Consider the following 12,687-nt stretch of genomic DNA (forward strand, 5'->3'; position numbering starts at 1 on the left):
GAATGCTATTTTATTTATCATTTTAGTTTTATATACTTGAAGGGAGATATATTATGTTATTTTCAGATGTAGGTACTTCCTCTTTCACTCACATAACCATTTGACTTTAATTTTAAAATATTTTTCTATTTTTAAAATGAAATTTAATGATTTAAAGGCGTACAAATTATTTGTATCTATTAGTACAACCCAATGCTGTATATTAGTTATTGTCTTTTTATCTCTTATGAGAAAACAATCAGCTTGAGAGCGATTCTGAAAATTTTTCCACCCAAACATTACTTCATCCCACGATACACATAAAACGGTATGCCAATTATTGGTCTTAAATCGGTCGGTGTGGCGCATGACATCACATGCGAAGCTCGGCAGATAAACGGCTCGAAATTCTATGCATTCTAATGCACTAGTTGCACGTGTTTATTTTTGTTAGTTTATATATAGGAAACGTAATAGTAGACGATATACTTTTATGTAAACATGCCGGGTTGTGCTGTAGCTAAATGTGGAAACTATAGGTAATAAGAAAAGCACCAGAAGATTTTACCATTTCATACAGGAATATTGCTCACTAGCAGATCCTTGACGCAAATGTTTGAATATTTATATAAAAAGTACATTGTAGAATATATTTTAACTTATCGTCTTAACCAAGATGTGCTGGAAAACTTTGTTCATACATTTGTGGTATGGGAGGAGCAAATGACTACTCTTCTCCCCTTGACTTTAAACATCGTATGAGATGGTTTATATTAGGAAAACATTATGCCGCAATATTTACAGAAAACAGATTTACGGAAGAAAGTACTGAGCGAAGTGATGAAGATATTTGTTTAACTCTAATCAATATTTTCTAATGTAATCAAAAATGAACCGTTGGTTGAACAAAAGCAAGATTATTTTGGAAAAGATATTGTTTGTAATTCGTTTGTGCACCCACAATACTCGGAAGAGTAGATGAACTTATCGATAAAGTCAATTAATTTGAGATAAAAGAAATAATAAATTTTGAATCTCTAAAGTACATAGCGGAATATGTGGCGTACAGGTACAGGGACAAATATTCTTTGAGTATTCCTACAATTAATCACGAGCTGCAACATAGAAATGTACTTAATTAGTTGCAGACTATTTCGAGAGAGTTTTTGATGGAACTAACTAACGATTTATTTAACGCAGCTCAGGTTCTGACGCTGAGTTTTTTGACTTGCATAAACACTTCTTAAGTAATAAAAAAATCATATGTCTGAAATTGACACAGAGAACTATGAAGACGGTAGAAAATGCGTTAGTTCCGCTTGAAGTAATTCTCTGCCTGAGTCGAACTATACTATACTAACTAACGAAGAATAAGTTTCCAAAAATGTAAAAAGAAGTTAGCAAAAAAATGGTTAAGTTTTCTAATTATAAAAAATAAATTAGAATTGTATTATGTATGTATGTACAATATTGTATGTATAGTTTTTGCATGTATATTGTATATACTTATGAACAGAATTTTCTCATACTCTTTCAGTCAAAATTCTTCTATGACAACTGTAAAATTAGATTTTAAAACTAAATGATGGATTAAGTTTGTTTGTCAAGTATATGTATCTAAAATACGTAGATATTACATTTATTTGTTTTAATATAGTCCAACCCCAAAATTTTAAGTTTTGCGAGACATTCCAGTTAAGAAAGTCACTCTAGCAAATAATCTGCGATATTTTAATGCATAAGTGTAGTATATCACCATTTCATTGTATTTCAAAAATGTATTAGACATGTCAGTACATCTAATATGTATGTAGTTATGTATATCAAATAGACAAAAATCATTTAAATCGCATAAAATATACAGTTGTGTATGAGCATCGTATGATACTGATAATATTGGTCGAATTTTCCTCGCATGTGACGTCACACGGCCGGCTGCACCCGGAGCTTCATGCGCATTGGCATACCATTATAAGTGTATCGTGCTTCATCCCCAAATTAGAAGGAGAATCACGCACACGAATTTTATTTACAACAATTGAATACCTCAAGCGCTTTACTAATTTATTCACTCATAATCAAGTTGTTTTGCCAAACAGTGGCTTTCCTTTGATGGTTAAGTCAATAAACACAACTAACTATATTGGAGTGATAAGAATATTATCGTTACCTATAAAGGTGTTACACAGCGATCAGAAAACAATTAACGTTTAAGTTGGTGATAAACTAAAAATGCAATTATTTAACTGATGCTTACAGGAGAAAACATTTTAAATTTTAATTATATTAAGCTCAGCTTCAAGTTCCTAGCAATAAATACTCAATTATTTAAATGGCCACTGGCACTGGACAAAGTAAATCTGCTCATTTCGTTTTAAAAGTGATAGTCAATTTTAAAGGGCAATGCTCTTTTTAATAAAATGATTTTTTTCAATTAAATTCTGTAATGAATGTTTAAAATGTTGGGTCCGGAAGTTCTACCGCCGAGCGAGTATTCCAGAACATTTTAGGTTAGGACTGTATACAGGGTGGTCCTCAACTCATGTCCAAAAATTCACTCCCATTTTGTTTAGGCAAAAATATTGTGTTTTAAGTAAATTAGTATTATCCGAAAGTTAATAATAAAAATTTCGTTTTTCGGAATAGATTTTTAATCAGTTTTACTAGTACCACAAAATTTTGTTCTTGGGTTTTTTAGATCGGAAAATCCAAATTTCTTATTGATTGGCTTGCAGTTTCTAGATAGGGGCTAGCTGCAATGGCCTGGGGCCATTTAAAACATCTGAACTTTTTTGGGTTTTATCATATTTCTTTTTTGTTTGCCATATCTGGTTCTACAATATTTGCCAAACTAAAATTGTGTACTTGATTCAAGTCAATACCTGCCACCATTTTCAAGATATTTCATATTGAAACATCTAGTCATTTTTTGAACTAGCTCAAACTAGATCCCTAATATTGTCGTAAATTGACTTATATTATTTTAAAGTAGGTCTGAATGCGCCTAAATAAATACTGACTAATGTTTGTTAAGTTTTGTTTAATAGAAAATTTGGGTAAAAAAATCTTTTATTTAGACATATTTGAGATAGATTTCCAATTAGTCCAAAAAATCACTATATGTTTCAATGTGAAATATCTCGTTAACGGTGAGAGATATCGACTTCAAACAAGTATACATATTATGTTGCAAAAATATCGAAAAATGTGATTTTCGCAACCGTATGACGATATTTAAAGGCCAAAAAACCGTTCTGACGTGCTAAATGGCTCCAGACTATTGCAGCTAGCGCCCTCTAGAAACTACAGGCCAACCAATATGGAATTTGGATTTGCAGATCTAAAAAACCCCCAAACAAAATTTGTTGTGATTCTAGTAAAACTGGTTAAAAGTCTATTCAGAAAAAGTGAAAGTTTTATTTACACTTTGACACTCTGTACCTTGGAATCTATTAACTTTCAGATAAGAGAAATTTGCCTGAAACGCAATATTTTTGCCTAAACAATATGTTACTGAATTTTTGGACATAAGTTGAGGACCACCCTATATACAGTGGTTGTTTGTTTAACTATTAGTCTATTGCTTCCAAACCCATTAATTGGTACCGCTACGAACCTGAGCGATGGATTGTGTGTCATTTACGCTCATGGCCCACGTTTCGCCTGCTTATATTATAATCGGTCCTAAGATGGTTTTGTGTAGAGTAATTTTTTATTTCATACTCTGGCTTTTATACTTTAAGAAAGGTTTCAGTGCGACGTGACATTTTCTTCCTTGGGATACGATCTTCTAGCTTTTCATGTGTGTATTTTTACCCACTGTTATCGTTGGCCCCTGATAGTTGAATGCTGTAAGCGGTCACCTGCGGGGTTCTTGTTGAATTTATACATGTTATTTTCTGCTGAAAGTACTATATTATTCGCTTCCTTTCCAGTGCTCACAATTTCGTCTTTACGTTCTCTGTGCTACTTCCGACCACATCAAGATAGTCCTCGTATGCAAGTAACGGACTTGGGCCTTGCAGTCCAAATATGTCTGTTCTTCTCGTTGTTATTCTTGCGGTGTTTTACAGAGCAATATTGAACAGAACTGTAGGCAGCGCGACTCCCTGTTTTAGACCCGTATTGATATAAAACGAGTCGCTGTACTCATATTTTATCTTGATGCAGCTTCGGGAGCCCTCTATCGGTTTTGGTCATACGCATTAGATTGTTGGCTTTTCCAAGCTCTATCGTTGCATTACATACTCTAATGATGATGTCATATGCTTGTTGGACGTTGACGAAGAGGAAAACATGTTCAGTGCCCGCTCAATAATAGTTTCAGGCTCCAACTGAATTAATAGTCGGCACTAGCTACAAACCCCCGATAATAAACCGATAAAGTTACTCATGTGTCTGAAAACTCGTTGATGCACAAAGGTGTCACGGAAGCAACAGAAATAAAATAAGAATCAAATTGTTCCCAGCGTAAAGAATGCAGAAATAACGACAGGCACAAAGCCTATTAGTGCCTTACTGAAAAGCACATGCCCATGTGCAGATGTCGGCGGCACTATTAATTAAATATCTGCAATGTTTGTTGCATATCTCTCAATTAAGATACTGAGAAACATAAGCTTGAAGAATGACAAACCGTTTTTAAGAACTAATTTTATTATTAAATAATTGTTACCAGTGTACTTAGGCGTGCTTGAATGAACATGTTTAGTGTCCGTTCAATAATAATTTCAGGCTCTACCTGAATTAATAGTCGGCACTAGCTATAAACCCCCGATAATAAACCGATAACATTACACATATGGTTGAAAACTCGTTGGTGCACGAAAGTGTCACGGAATCAGCAGAAGTAAAATAAAAATCAAATTGTGACCAACGTAAAGAATGCGGAAATAACGACAGGTACAAAGCCTATTAGTGCCTTACTGAAAAGCACATGCTCATTTGTCGGCGGCACATTAATTGCATATCTGCAATTTTTGTTGCATATTTGTCTGTTAAGATACTGAGACACATTAGTTTGAAGAATGACAAACCGTTTCTAAGAACTAATTTTATTACTAAATAAGTGTTACCAGTGTACTTAAGCGTGGTTGAACTCCGACTGACTTTAACATGATTTGAGTGCTATGAGAAAGACATGATGATTGGCAGTATTCCTTGGCTGCTGATGCGGAGGAATCCATGGGAACTGGTCATATAACTCATGTCTTTTATCAACTGAGTACCAATATAGCAGTAAAACGAATTCATTAGTTCTAATGTGGTAAAACATTGAAAACGTCGAGCAAGTATTTAGGGGAAATATCTAGCCATGAGTGAGGGGTTTATCGAAATGGACTGAAGAGCTACAGTTTTTTTTACCACAGCAAACATTTGTTTATGATTATTTCATAGAGCTCTCATATGACGTAAGTGACGAATTAAAAAAATGGAGTGCCTCGGGACAAGGCAGATGAAAATAAAGAATGAATGTGATGACGAAATGTTGAATAGTAATTTCATTGAATCCAAATATTCAAGCCCCTTTATTTAAAAAGTTGTTTATGGAAAGGATATATATTTAACGCGGACGATTAAATAATAAGTTAAATACTGGTAGTTTTGCAGCAAATGATGAACATTCTGGGTGGTAAAACCTGGAGACAAGGGAGAGTTATTATTCGCCTCTGATAAAACTTGTTTCATTCATATACTACATTGTTCTATTAACGGACTTGTTTAGCCACATCTCTTCTCGTACTGAGTAAACGTTACAACTGCTTAGCAGTTTGAGGGGTCAGTTTAGCTGAATATATCAATTAACTACATATAATAAAATATATAATTTGCCAAATAAAAATGTAGACAATTTGAAAAAGGAATCGTACATATCAGATTATGAAGCTGTGCTTCGGCTAAGTCCATGAGTGGTAATATTTTCTGACATAGCGCCATTGTATGCCATAAGTTATGTCAGGCCTAACGACCCGCACTTGACTTGTTTATGGCGCCAAACTTGTCTATGACACCCTTAACGTGAAGTCCCATCCCTTGGTTCCCATGAACTGAACACTTACTTGTTCAAGTAACCAACCAATAACCAGATGAATGTTTGGCAGTAGGTTAAGGCTAGGATTTCGTTTACATTTTTAAGGGTAGCTTTTAAGTCAGGCAGTCAGCTGAAAACCACCAAAGAGTTTGGTACATAAAAATTGTTACCAGTCAACTTTGTAATTTTAAATAAATATTTTAAAAACAAAGTCTCGGCCATGGATCGTTAACTCATATGAGGATATGAAGAATTAATGAAGAGTAGCCAGATAAAGTGGTTTCTTATTATTATTATTGTTATTATTACAAAGTGTAATGCTTAGTGATGCTTCAAATTTATCATATTCGGTGGGAAAAACAATCAACACGCGACATAAGAGCAAAAGAAAAAATTGCATGTTAAGGAACACTGTGACGTTGTTATCTCAGATCCTACGTACTAAAGAGTATCACTTACTCGTTAAAGATTTCCAATTTCCTGTTTGCACAAAAGATAGAAATTTCAAAAATTTTAACGACAAATTTTAACAATAGCCTCTTTAAATCAATTAAATAATTATGCTTAGATATACTTGAACTCAATTTACAGCAAGTAGTAGATTTATCAAATATTTTTAAGAGGTTGATTTTTTTAAGTATGATAATAACAATAATGCAACTGTCCTGCTTAATTGTCAATAGATTTTCTCAACAGATGCAGTTCTTAATAGCGCTAACAAAGATGCGTTTATGTGAAATATTTATTTTGTTTTTATATGTACTTGCAATTTTGAAACAAACATAAAAGTTCTGTTCTTATCTCTAAGTCAATCTGAGGTGATGTGAACTGAGAATATTTGTTTTGTTTGCTGAATCGTTAACTGTTTGTTCGAATGATTGAATAGATTAATTAAACTCAGTTTAACACGTGCAAATTATGTTATAAATATGTCATATCTGAAATATTTGAAATGCTTTTTCTTAATGAATTTGCGTAAATATACAAACCTTTGATTTAACGATAAGTGACATGAGAAAAGCAGATTATTAAAAAGGAAATATTAATATACTGTTTTAGCATAACGTTCATTCAGTATACTTTTGTTCTTCTGGTGATTTACTTCAAAACGTTCATAGTGGTATTTGTTATGGAGAGTGATGTTGGGCATACAATTCCAGCACCTGGAGCTGCAGAATATTTAGGTAAGCAATTTTTTTAAATGAAGATTAAAAATGTAGATTATAGATTTTGTAAAACTTGAGGATATCAAGTAGAAAAATATCGTAACTACAAACTAGGTTTGTATAATTTGATGTTGATTTGAGCTTTTCCTCAAAATCACTGCCGCAAAGCTTATTGATTTTGCTTGTGGATGAAACGTTACTTATACTGCATTACACATATGTCAATTAATATTAATATTCGATTATTTTAGCTGCCGCTCGAGTGTCACTTACATACAGGGATAAACTTGCTTCGCTAGATGGTACAATTCAAAACAAACCTACTGATTCAGAAAAAGGTAATCGCCATGTGGCAAGACTTATTTAATTTTACATTCGCACTTATTTTTAATATACGTGATATCTTCGTGTCGTCGAGCCATTACCGCAGTACCTACTGCATATTTGAATTATTCGATTCGCGAATGCAAACTATAGGTGAACAAATCCGCAAATGAAACGTTTCCAGTTTTTTCAGTTTTACGAGGTGGGGCAGCCTAAGGAAATCGACTGGTCACTATATCTAAATTAAAGCTTCCTTTGGAACGGCTATTACCGTATTGAGATCAAAAAATTAGTAGAAACGGGCCGCCCCGGGAAAAAAGTGAAACTACACGCAAAGTATTTCACCTTTTATTTTAACAGTCACGGTCCGAATGGGAGGGCTTTCAAGGGGACAGTGCTAAACTTGCAGCAAGTAATTTGAACTACGTCGGTTTAAAAGCCATAAAAAAGGCCACCAGTTTTAGTCATTATTGGCGTAACAGCAATGTAGGTATGCGAAATATTTCGATCCTTGAGTTTACGGAACCAGTTCCAAAAATATCTACATGAGGAATTACGTATATCGAACAACGAAGACACTTTTTTTAAATATTTATTTTCTTAATACAACTTGTCAGTCTGAAAGTTAGAGCAAGAATGAATTTATACAACGGTTATATTCTTCTTCGTCTTATTCTCCATTCGTGATTTTAGGCGAATCGCTCGTTCCATTATCGTTCACTTGCGTGAGGCTGCCGCACCATCGTTTCCTGGGGCGCTCAAAGTCTCTTCGTCTCAATGGGGATACTCTAAGTCTGCGGTGGTCCGCAGTCAATTCATTACCGTTTTCAAAATTTAAGTACCCGACTTGGTTCCTGAAATATCCTGAAAAGACAAGAAATCAACACTTTTTTAATTATCACTTATTAGGTAAATTGCTTAACTTAGAAAAAAAGTTAAAACTGCCCTCAGTACAACTTTTTGCGTCGAATCCAATAAACTAGCACTCGTTTTCATAGTCAACTTAATTTACGAGATAAAAAATAAACTTACGGTTTTTTAAAATTGTAATCATAGTTGGCCATGGGCATTTTAAAATCCTTATATTTTTCTGAATTTAACGATATAATTGTATGATTTTCTCCTTTTGTTGCCGTAAAACTTCAAAAGAAGGTGAAAAATGTGTAGGAGGCTATGGAAACAAGAACTATATTATCACACAAAGCACAAAACAATAATAAATCGTTTAAATTAAATGTTCAAATTGACTTCCGTTTACGTCCAGGCATTTTTTGGCATCTTCACATTCAACTCGTGAGTTATGTGAAGGTGCACTATCATGTTGAAAATATGCCAATTTTCGATACAATGCTAACGAAAAACTATTCAACATGCCTTCAAGTTCATTTGGTAAAAAGTGTAAATACCTTTCCATATTTAAATTGTGATTATAAAAGAATATACCAATAATTTTATCAGTAAAAATGCCTTACCAGACATTCACGAAAAAACGCTCGCCTTTTTTTTAGCCCAGTAAACATGATTGTATCTGTTAATTATTTCATTTTGGTTTTGTGCTTTGTGTGATAATATAGTTCTTGTTTCCATAGCCTACTACACATTTTTTATCTTCTTTTGAAGTTTTACGCGAACAAAAGGAGAAAAACATACAAACAGTTATATCGTTAAATTCAGAAAAAAATAAGGATTGTAAAAGACCCACAGCCAACTATGATTACCATTTAAAAAAACATAGGTTTATTTTTTATCTCGTAAATCAAGTTGACTATGACGAGTGCTAGTTTATTGAATTCAACGAAAAAGGTTCTACCAAAGACAATTTTAACTTTTTTTCTAATTCAGCAGTTTACGAACTATATGATAATTAAAAAGTGTTGATTTCTTGCCGTTTCAGGATATTTCAGAAACCAAGTCGGGTACCTAAATTTTGAAAACGATAATGAATAGGCAATCGAATTCTGCTCAATTTTGCCCATTTAACGGATTCTCTATCTTTAAAAATGTAGAAGTTAGCCATACAAAGATTCAGAAAATGGCCACCCTGTATATGTTCTCTATGGTTTTAATGAGATTGTGAGATTTGCCTGTTGCAAAGGAGATGCAAGACGTCTTTCAGCTGGACACGGTCAAATGCTCTAGTTAGATCAACAAAACATATAAAAGCTGACTTGTTATATTTAATCGACTTCTTGACTATTTGCCTTAATTTCGTATTAAGTGCAAACTGAAAAAAAAACTGCAAGCGAGTATATTTAAAAAATATTCACAGCAAAAAAGCTGTTAATCCGATTTTGATGAAACTTGGCTACTTACATTTTTAATAAATGCCCTTTTCATGATAGTGTCAGATTATTTTTATTGGTGTCTAGTATTGCATGGTAACAGTCCACTTCGATTTTTCTTATGGACGCCATATTGACTTTTATCGTACTAAATAGAGAAACAAATTAGCTTTTTAATGGGGTAATACACGTGGGTAAAAAATGTCATATTACACTTGCAAATATATTTGATAATTTTTCAATGGAATCAAGTCTTTATTGGAAATAATTATCTATTTCATACAAAACCGGCTTTATTACGCAACACATGTAATCTTACGAAAATTGCTCGAAATGACCTCCTCTATGATCAATACAAAGCTGTGTTCTTCTGTTCATATTTAATACTGCGTCGCGAATGCTTTCTGCCTTAATCGACTAAAACGTTTCCAAACTTTTCACTTTAACAAAATTTATATTTTGAGCTGGTCTATCATAAACTTTATCATTCACGGGTCCCCATAAGAAATAGTCAAGAGGATTCAAGCAAGGAGATCGGGCTGACCATCGCACGGGTCCGTTAGTTCCAATCCATGTATGGCGAATCGTTCGTTTATATATTCTCTAACAATTCGCGCATTATGTGGACCTGCACCATCCTGTTGATACCGCTTCAAGTTTCTTAATATTGCCAGGGGTAAATTATTTAACAATTCCTCAAACTCATTTTGGAGGAAACTTAAATATGTCGGACCATTCAAACGACCATAGACCACACCAAACATTAACAGAAAAACTAATTTGTGGCCTCACTTCCTACACTAATAGATATGCATAGAAATGTTTACTTTTTCTGTTGAACATTCCACTATTCGTGAATAAAGTTTCATCTGACCATAGTATTTTAGTAGCGAAAGCAGCATCTTCCGTCGGTTGAATTTGAAACCACTGACAAAATTCGATTCTTCTTTGATCGTCTTCTGGAAGTAAGTTTTGTACGGGTTGAAATTTAAAGTCGTGATATTTATGTTTTTGGAAAAATTTTTGGACTCCGGATTTTGACAAATTGCAATCTCTAACAATTTTCCGTTGATTTGTTTTAGGATTAATATGGACTTGTACCAAAACATTAATTACATTTGAATTACCATTCACGACACGGGTTCCTCTTAAATTCTGCAATGTTCCAAACTGTTCTAGATGAACAAACAAACACTGGAAAATATTTCTATTTGGTTGCCGCCTTTCGGGATGGAGATCCTTCGAGACTTCGCGCTGCGTACACAGAGTTTCGATTATTGCGCAAGTAATTATTATACATATCGAGGCGTTCACGTACCGAGTATCTTACCATTCTTCCGTGTTGTCAAGTTAATAAATAATAACAATAGGGATGCAAATGCAAATTATTCGCATTAATAATTGTACAGCAGCACGTTAAAGGTATGACATTAGTAACTTGACAACGCAATTTCATTTATGTCATTGTCACCTTGACGACAGATTCCAATAAAAAATTGTAAAAAGCGGTTTTTGGATAAAATATTGCTTTTCCAACCATGTGCGTTTTAGCATTAAAAAGCTAGTGTTTTTCTCTATTTAATACTATAAAAAGTCAATATGGCGTCAAAAATCAAAGTGGACTGTTACTATGCGATACTAGACATCAATAAAAAAATCTGATACTACCATGAAAAGAGCATTTATTAAAAATCTAAGTAGCCCAAGTTTCATAAAAATCGGATTAATAGTTTTTTTGCTGTGAATATTTTTTAAATAGGTATACATGTTTTCAGTTTTTTTAGGATATTTCGAAAACCTTGACATCTAGGTTTAATTTCAGTATGGCTTTAAAATGCTCAACTTTTTCGCCATTTGATCAACTCTGTCTCGTTGCAATTAGGAGATCCCAATGGTGTACATTGTAAGAGTGACCACCCCGTATATTAAAAGCTAGTTCGCAAAGTTATCGGTTTTTATGGAGGACTACAGCAATCCAGAACTGGTCGATGTGAATGTGGCATATGGAGCAGTTCCGTGGTCCACTAGGTGACCCGATCTAACACCTATAGATTTATTTGCTCTTTTTTTTGGCTCTTAAGAAGTCTGGCGTAAGACACGCCAGTGGGAACAGACTGATAGCCAAAGCGACTGCAGCATTTAAAGTAGTTCAATCACATTTTCGGTTGATATCGCAGAAATCCTGCAGTAGGTCATCAAGTTCCGAGACAACATTTTTAATAATTGCTAGAAGAGTTCTTGTGTTGAGAAAAACTTGAGTTCCCGATATTGAACTAAAATTCACTAAAACTCGGAATATCATATGTTTGCACGTAAGCGTCTTAAAGCGTTCTGAGGTATAGGAAGACGTTTCGATACTTGGACTCTTTTAAAAAAAATATACGATCAATTCCTAGAAAAATGATCGAAAAGTTCTCCATACGTGTTCGATAAGGCAAATTTACTGCATTAATATTTAATTTGTCACTTTCGTTTTCAGGTAACGTGTCTATGGGACTACAGAAAGGAAAATTTGTAAAAAATCCAAATGCCCCAGATGACAGATTTTATTTCATTTTAATTACCATATCGCTGTTCAGTTTGGTGCAGATGTTGCCCTTTTTGTTTTTCAGTACTGCAAATGAGGTAAATACTGGATTTTACTTTAGTTGAAAGGATACATGAAAATTACGCTAAATGTGCATAACATACGGTCTGATAAGTTCGTGGAGTAGACACACTTTCTTTTGATTAAAGCTGTAAAACTGAGAAACTAATACCTACTAGTATTCACTAGCAGAATTAGAGCTTTTATTTGGTTGACAATTGTAACAATATAACCGTTTGTAAATACAAAGTGTCCCACCGGGAAACGCCGCGATCAATATCTGGCAAACTGTAATTAGCAGAAATTTGAAAATTGGCA

At 33.8% G+C, this 12,687-nt stretch overlaps 1 protein-coding gene across 3 annotated transcripts in view; it reads left to right on the top strand.

Moving 5' to 3' along the window:
• The first annotated feature begins 6,724 nt into the window (after positions 1–6,724).
• LOC109536766 (equilibrative nucleoside transporter 3) overlaps positions 6,725–12,687 on the top strand; it is a 32,976-nt gene continuing 27,013 nt past the window's right edge. For 2 of the 3 annotated variants that reach the window (XM_019903122.1, XM_019903123.1), the window contains exons 1-2: positions 6,725–7,194; positions 7,428–7,514. In XM_019903122.1, the coding sequence (XP_019758681.1) occupies positions 7,476–7,514 (39 nt within the window). In that variant the 5' untranslated portion in view covers positions 6,725–7,194; positions 7,428–7,475. Of the gene's footprint in view, positions 7,195–7,427; positions 7,515–12,261; positions 12,408–12,687 lie in introns of all 3 variants that reach the window. The other variant, XM_019903120.1, reaches the window with a different exon arrangement.

This window comes from Dendroctonus ponderosae, unplaced genomic scaffold, assembly GCF_020466585.1.
Source record: "Dendroctonus ponderosae isolate FM_Combo_2020 unplaced genomic scaffold, Dpon_F_20191213v2 Dpon_F_20191213_1, whole genome shotgun sequence".
Classification (NCBI taxonomy): domain Eukaryota; kingdom Metazoa; phylum Arthropoda; class Insecta; order Coleoptera; family Curculionidae; genus Dendroctonus; species Dendroctonus ponderosae.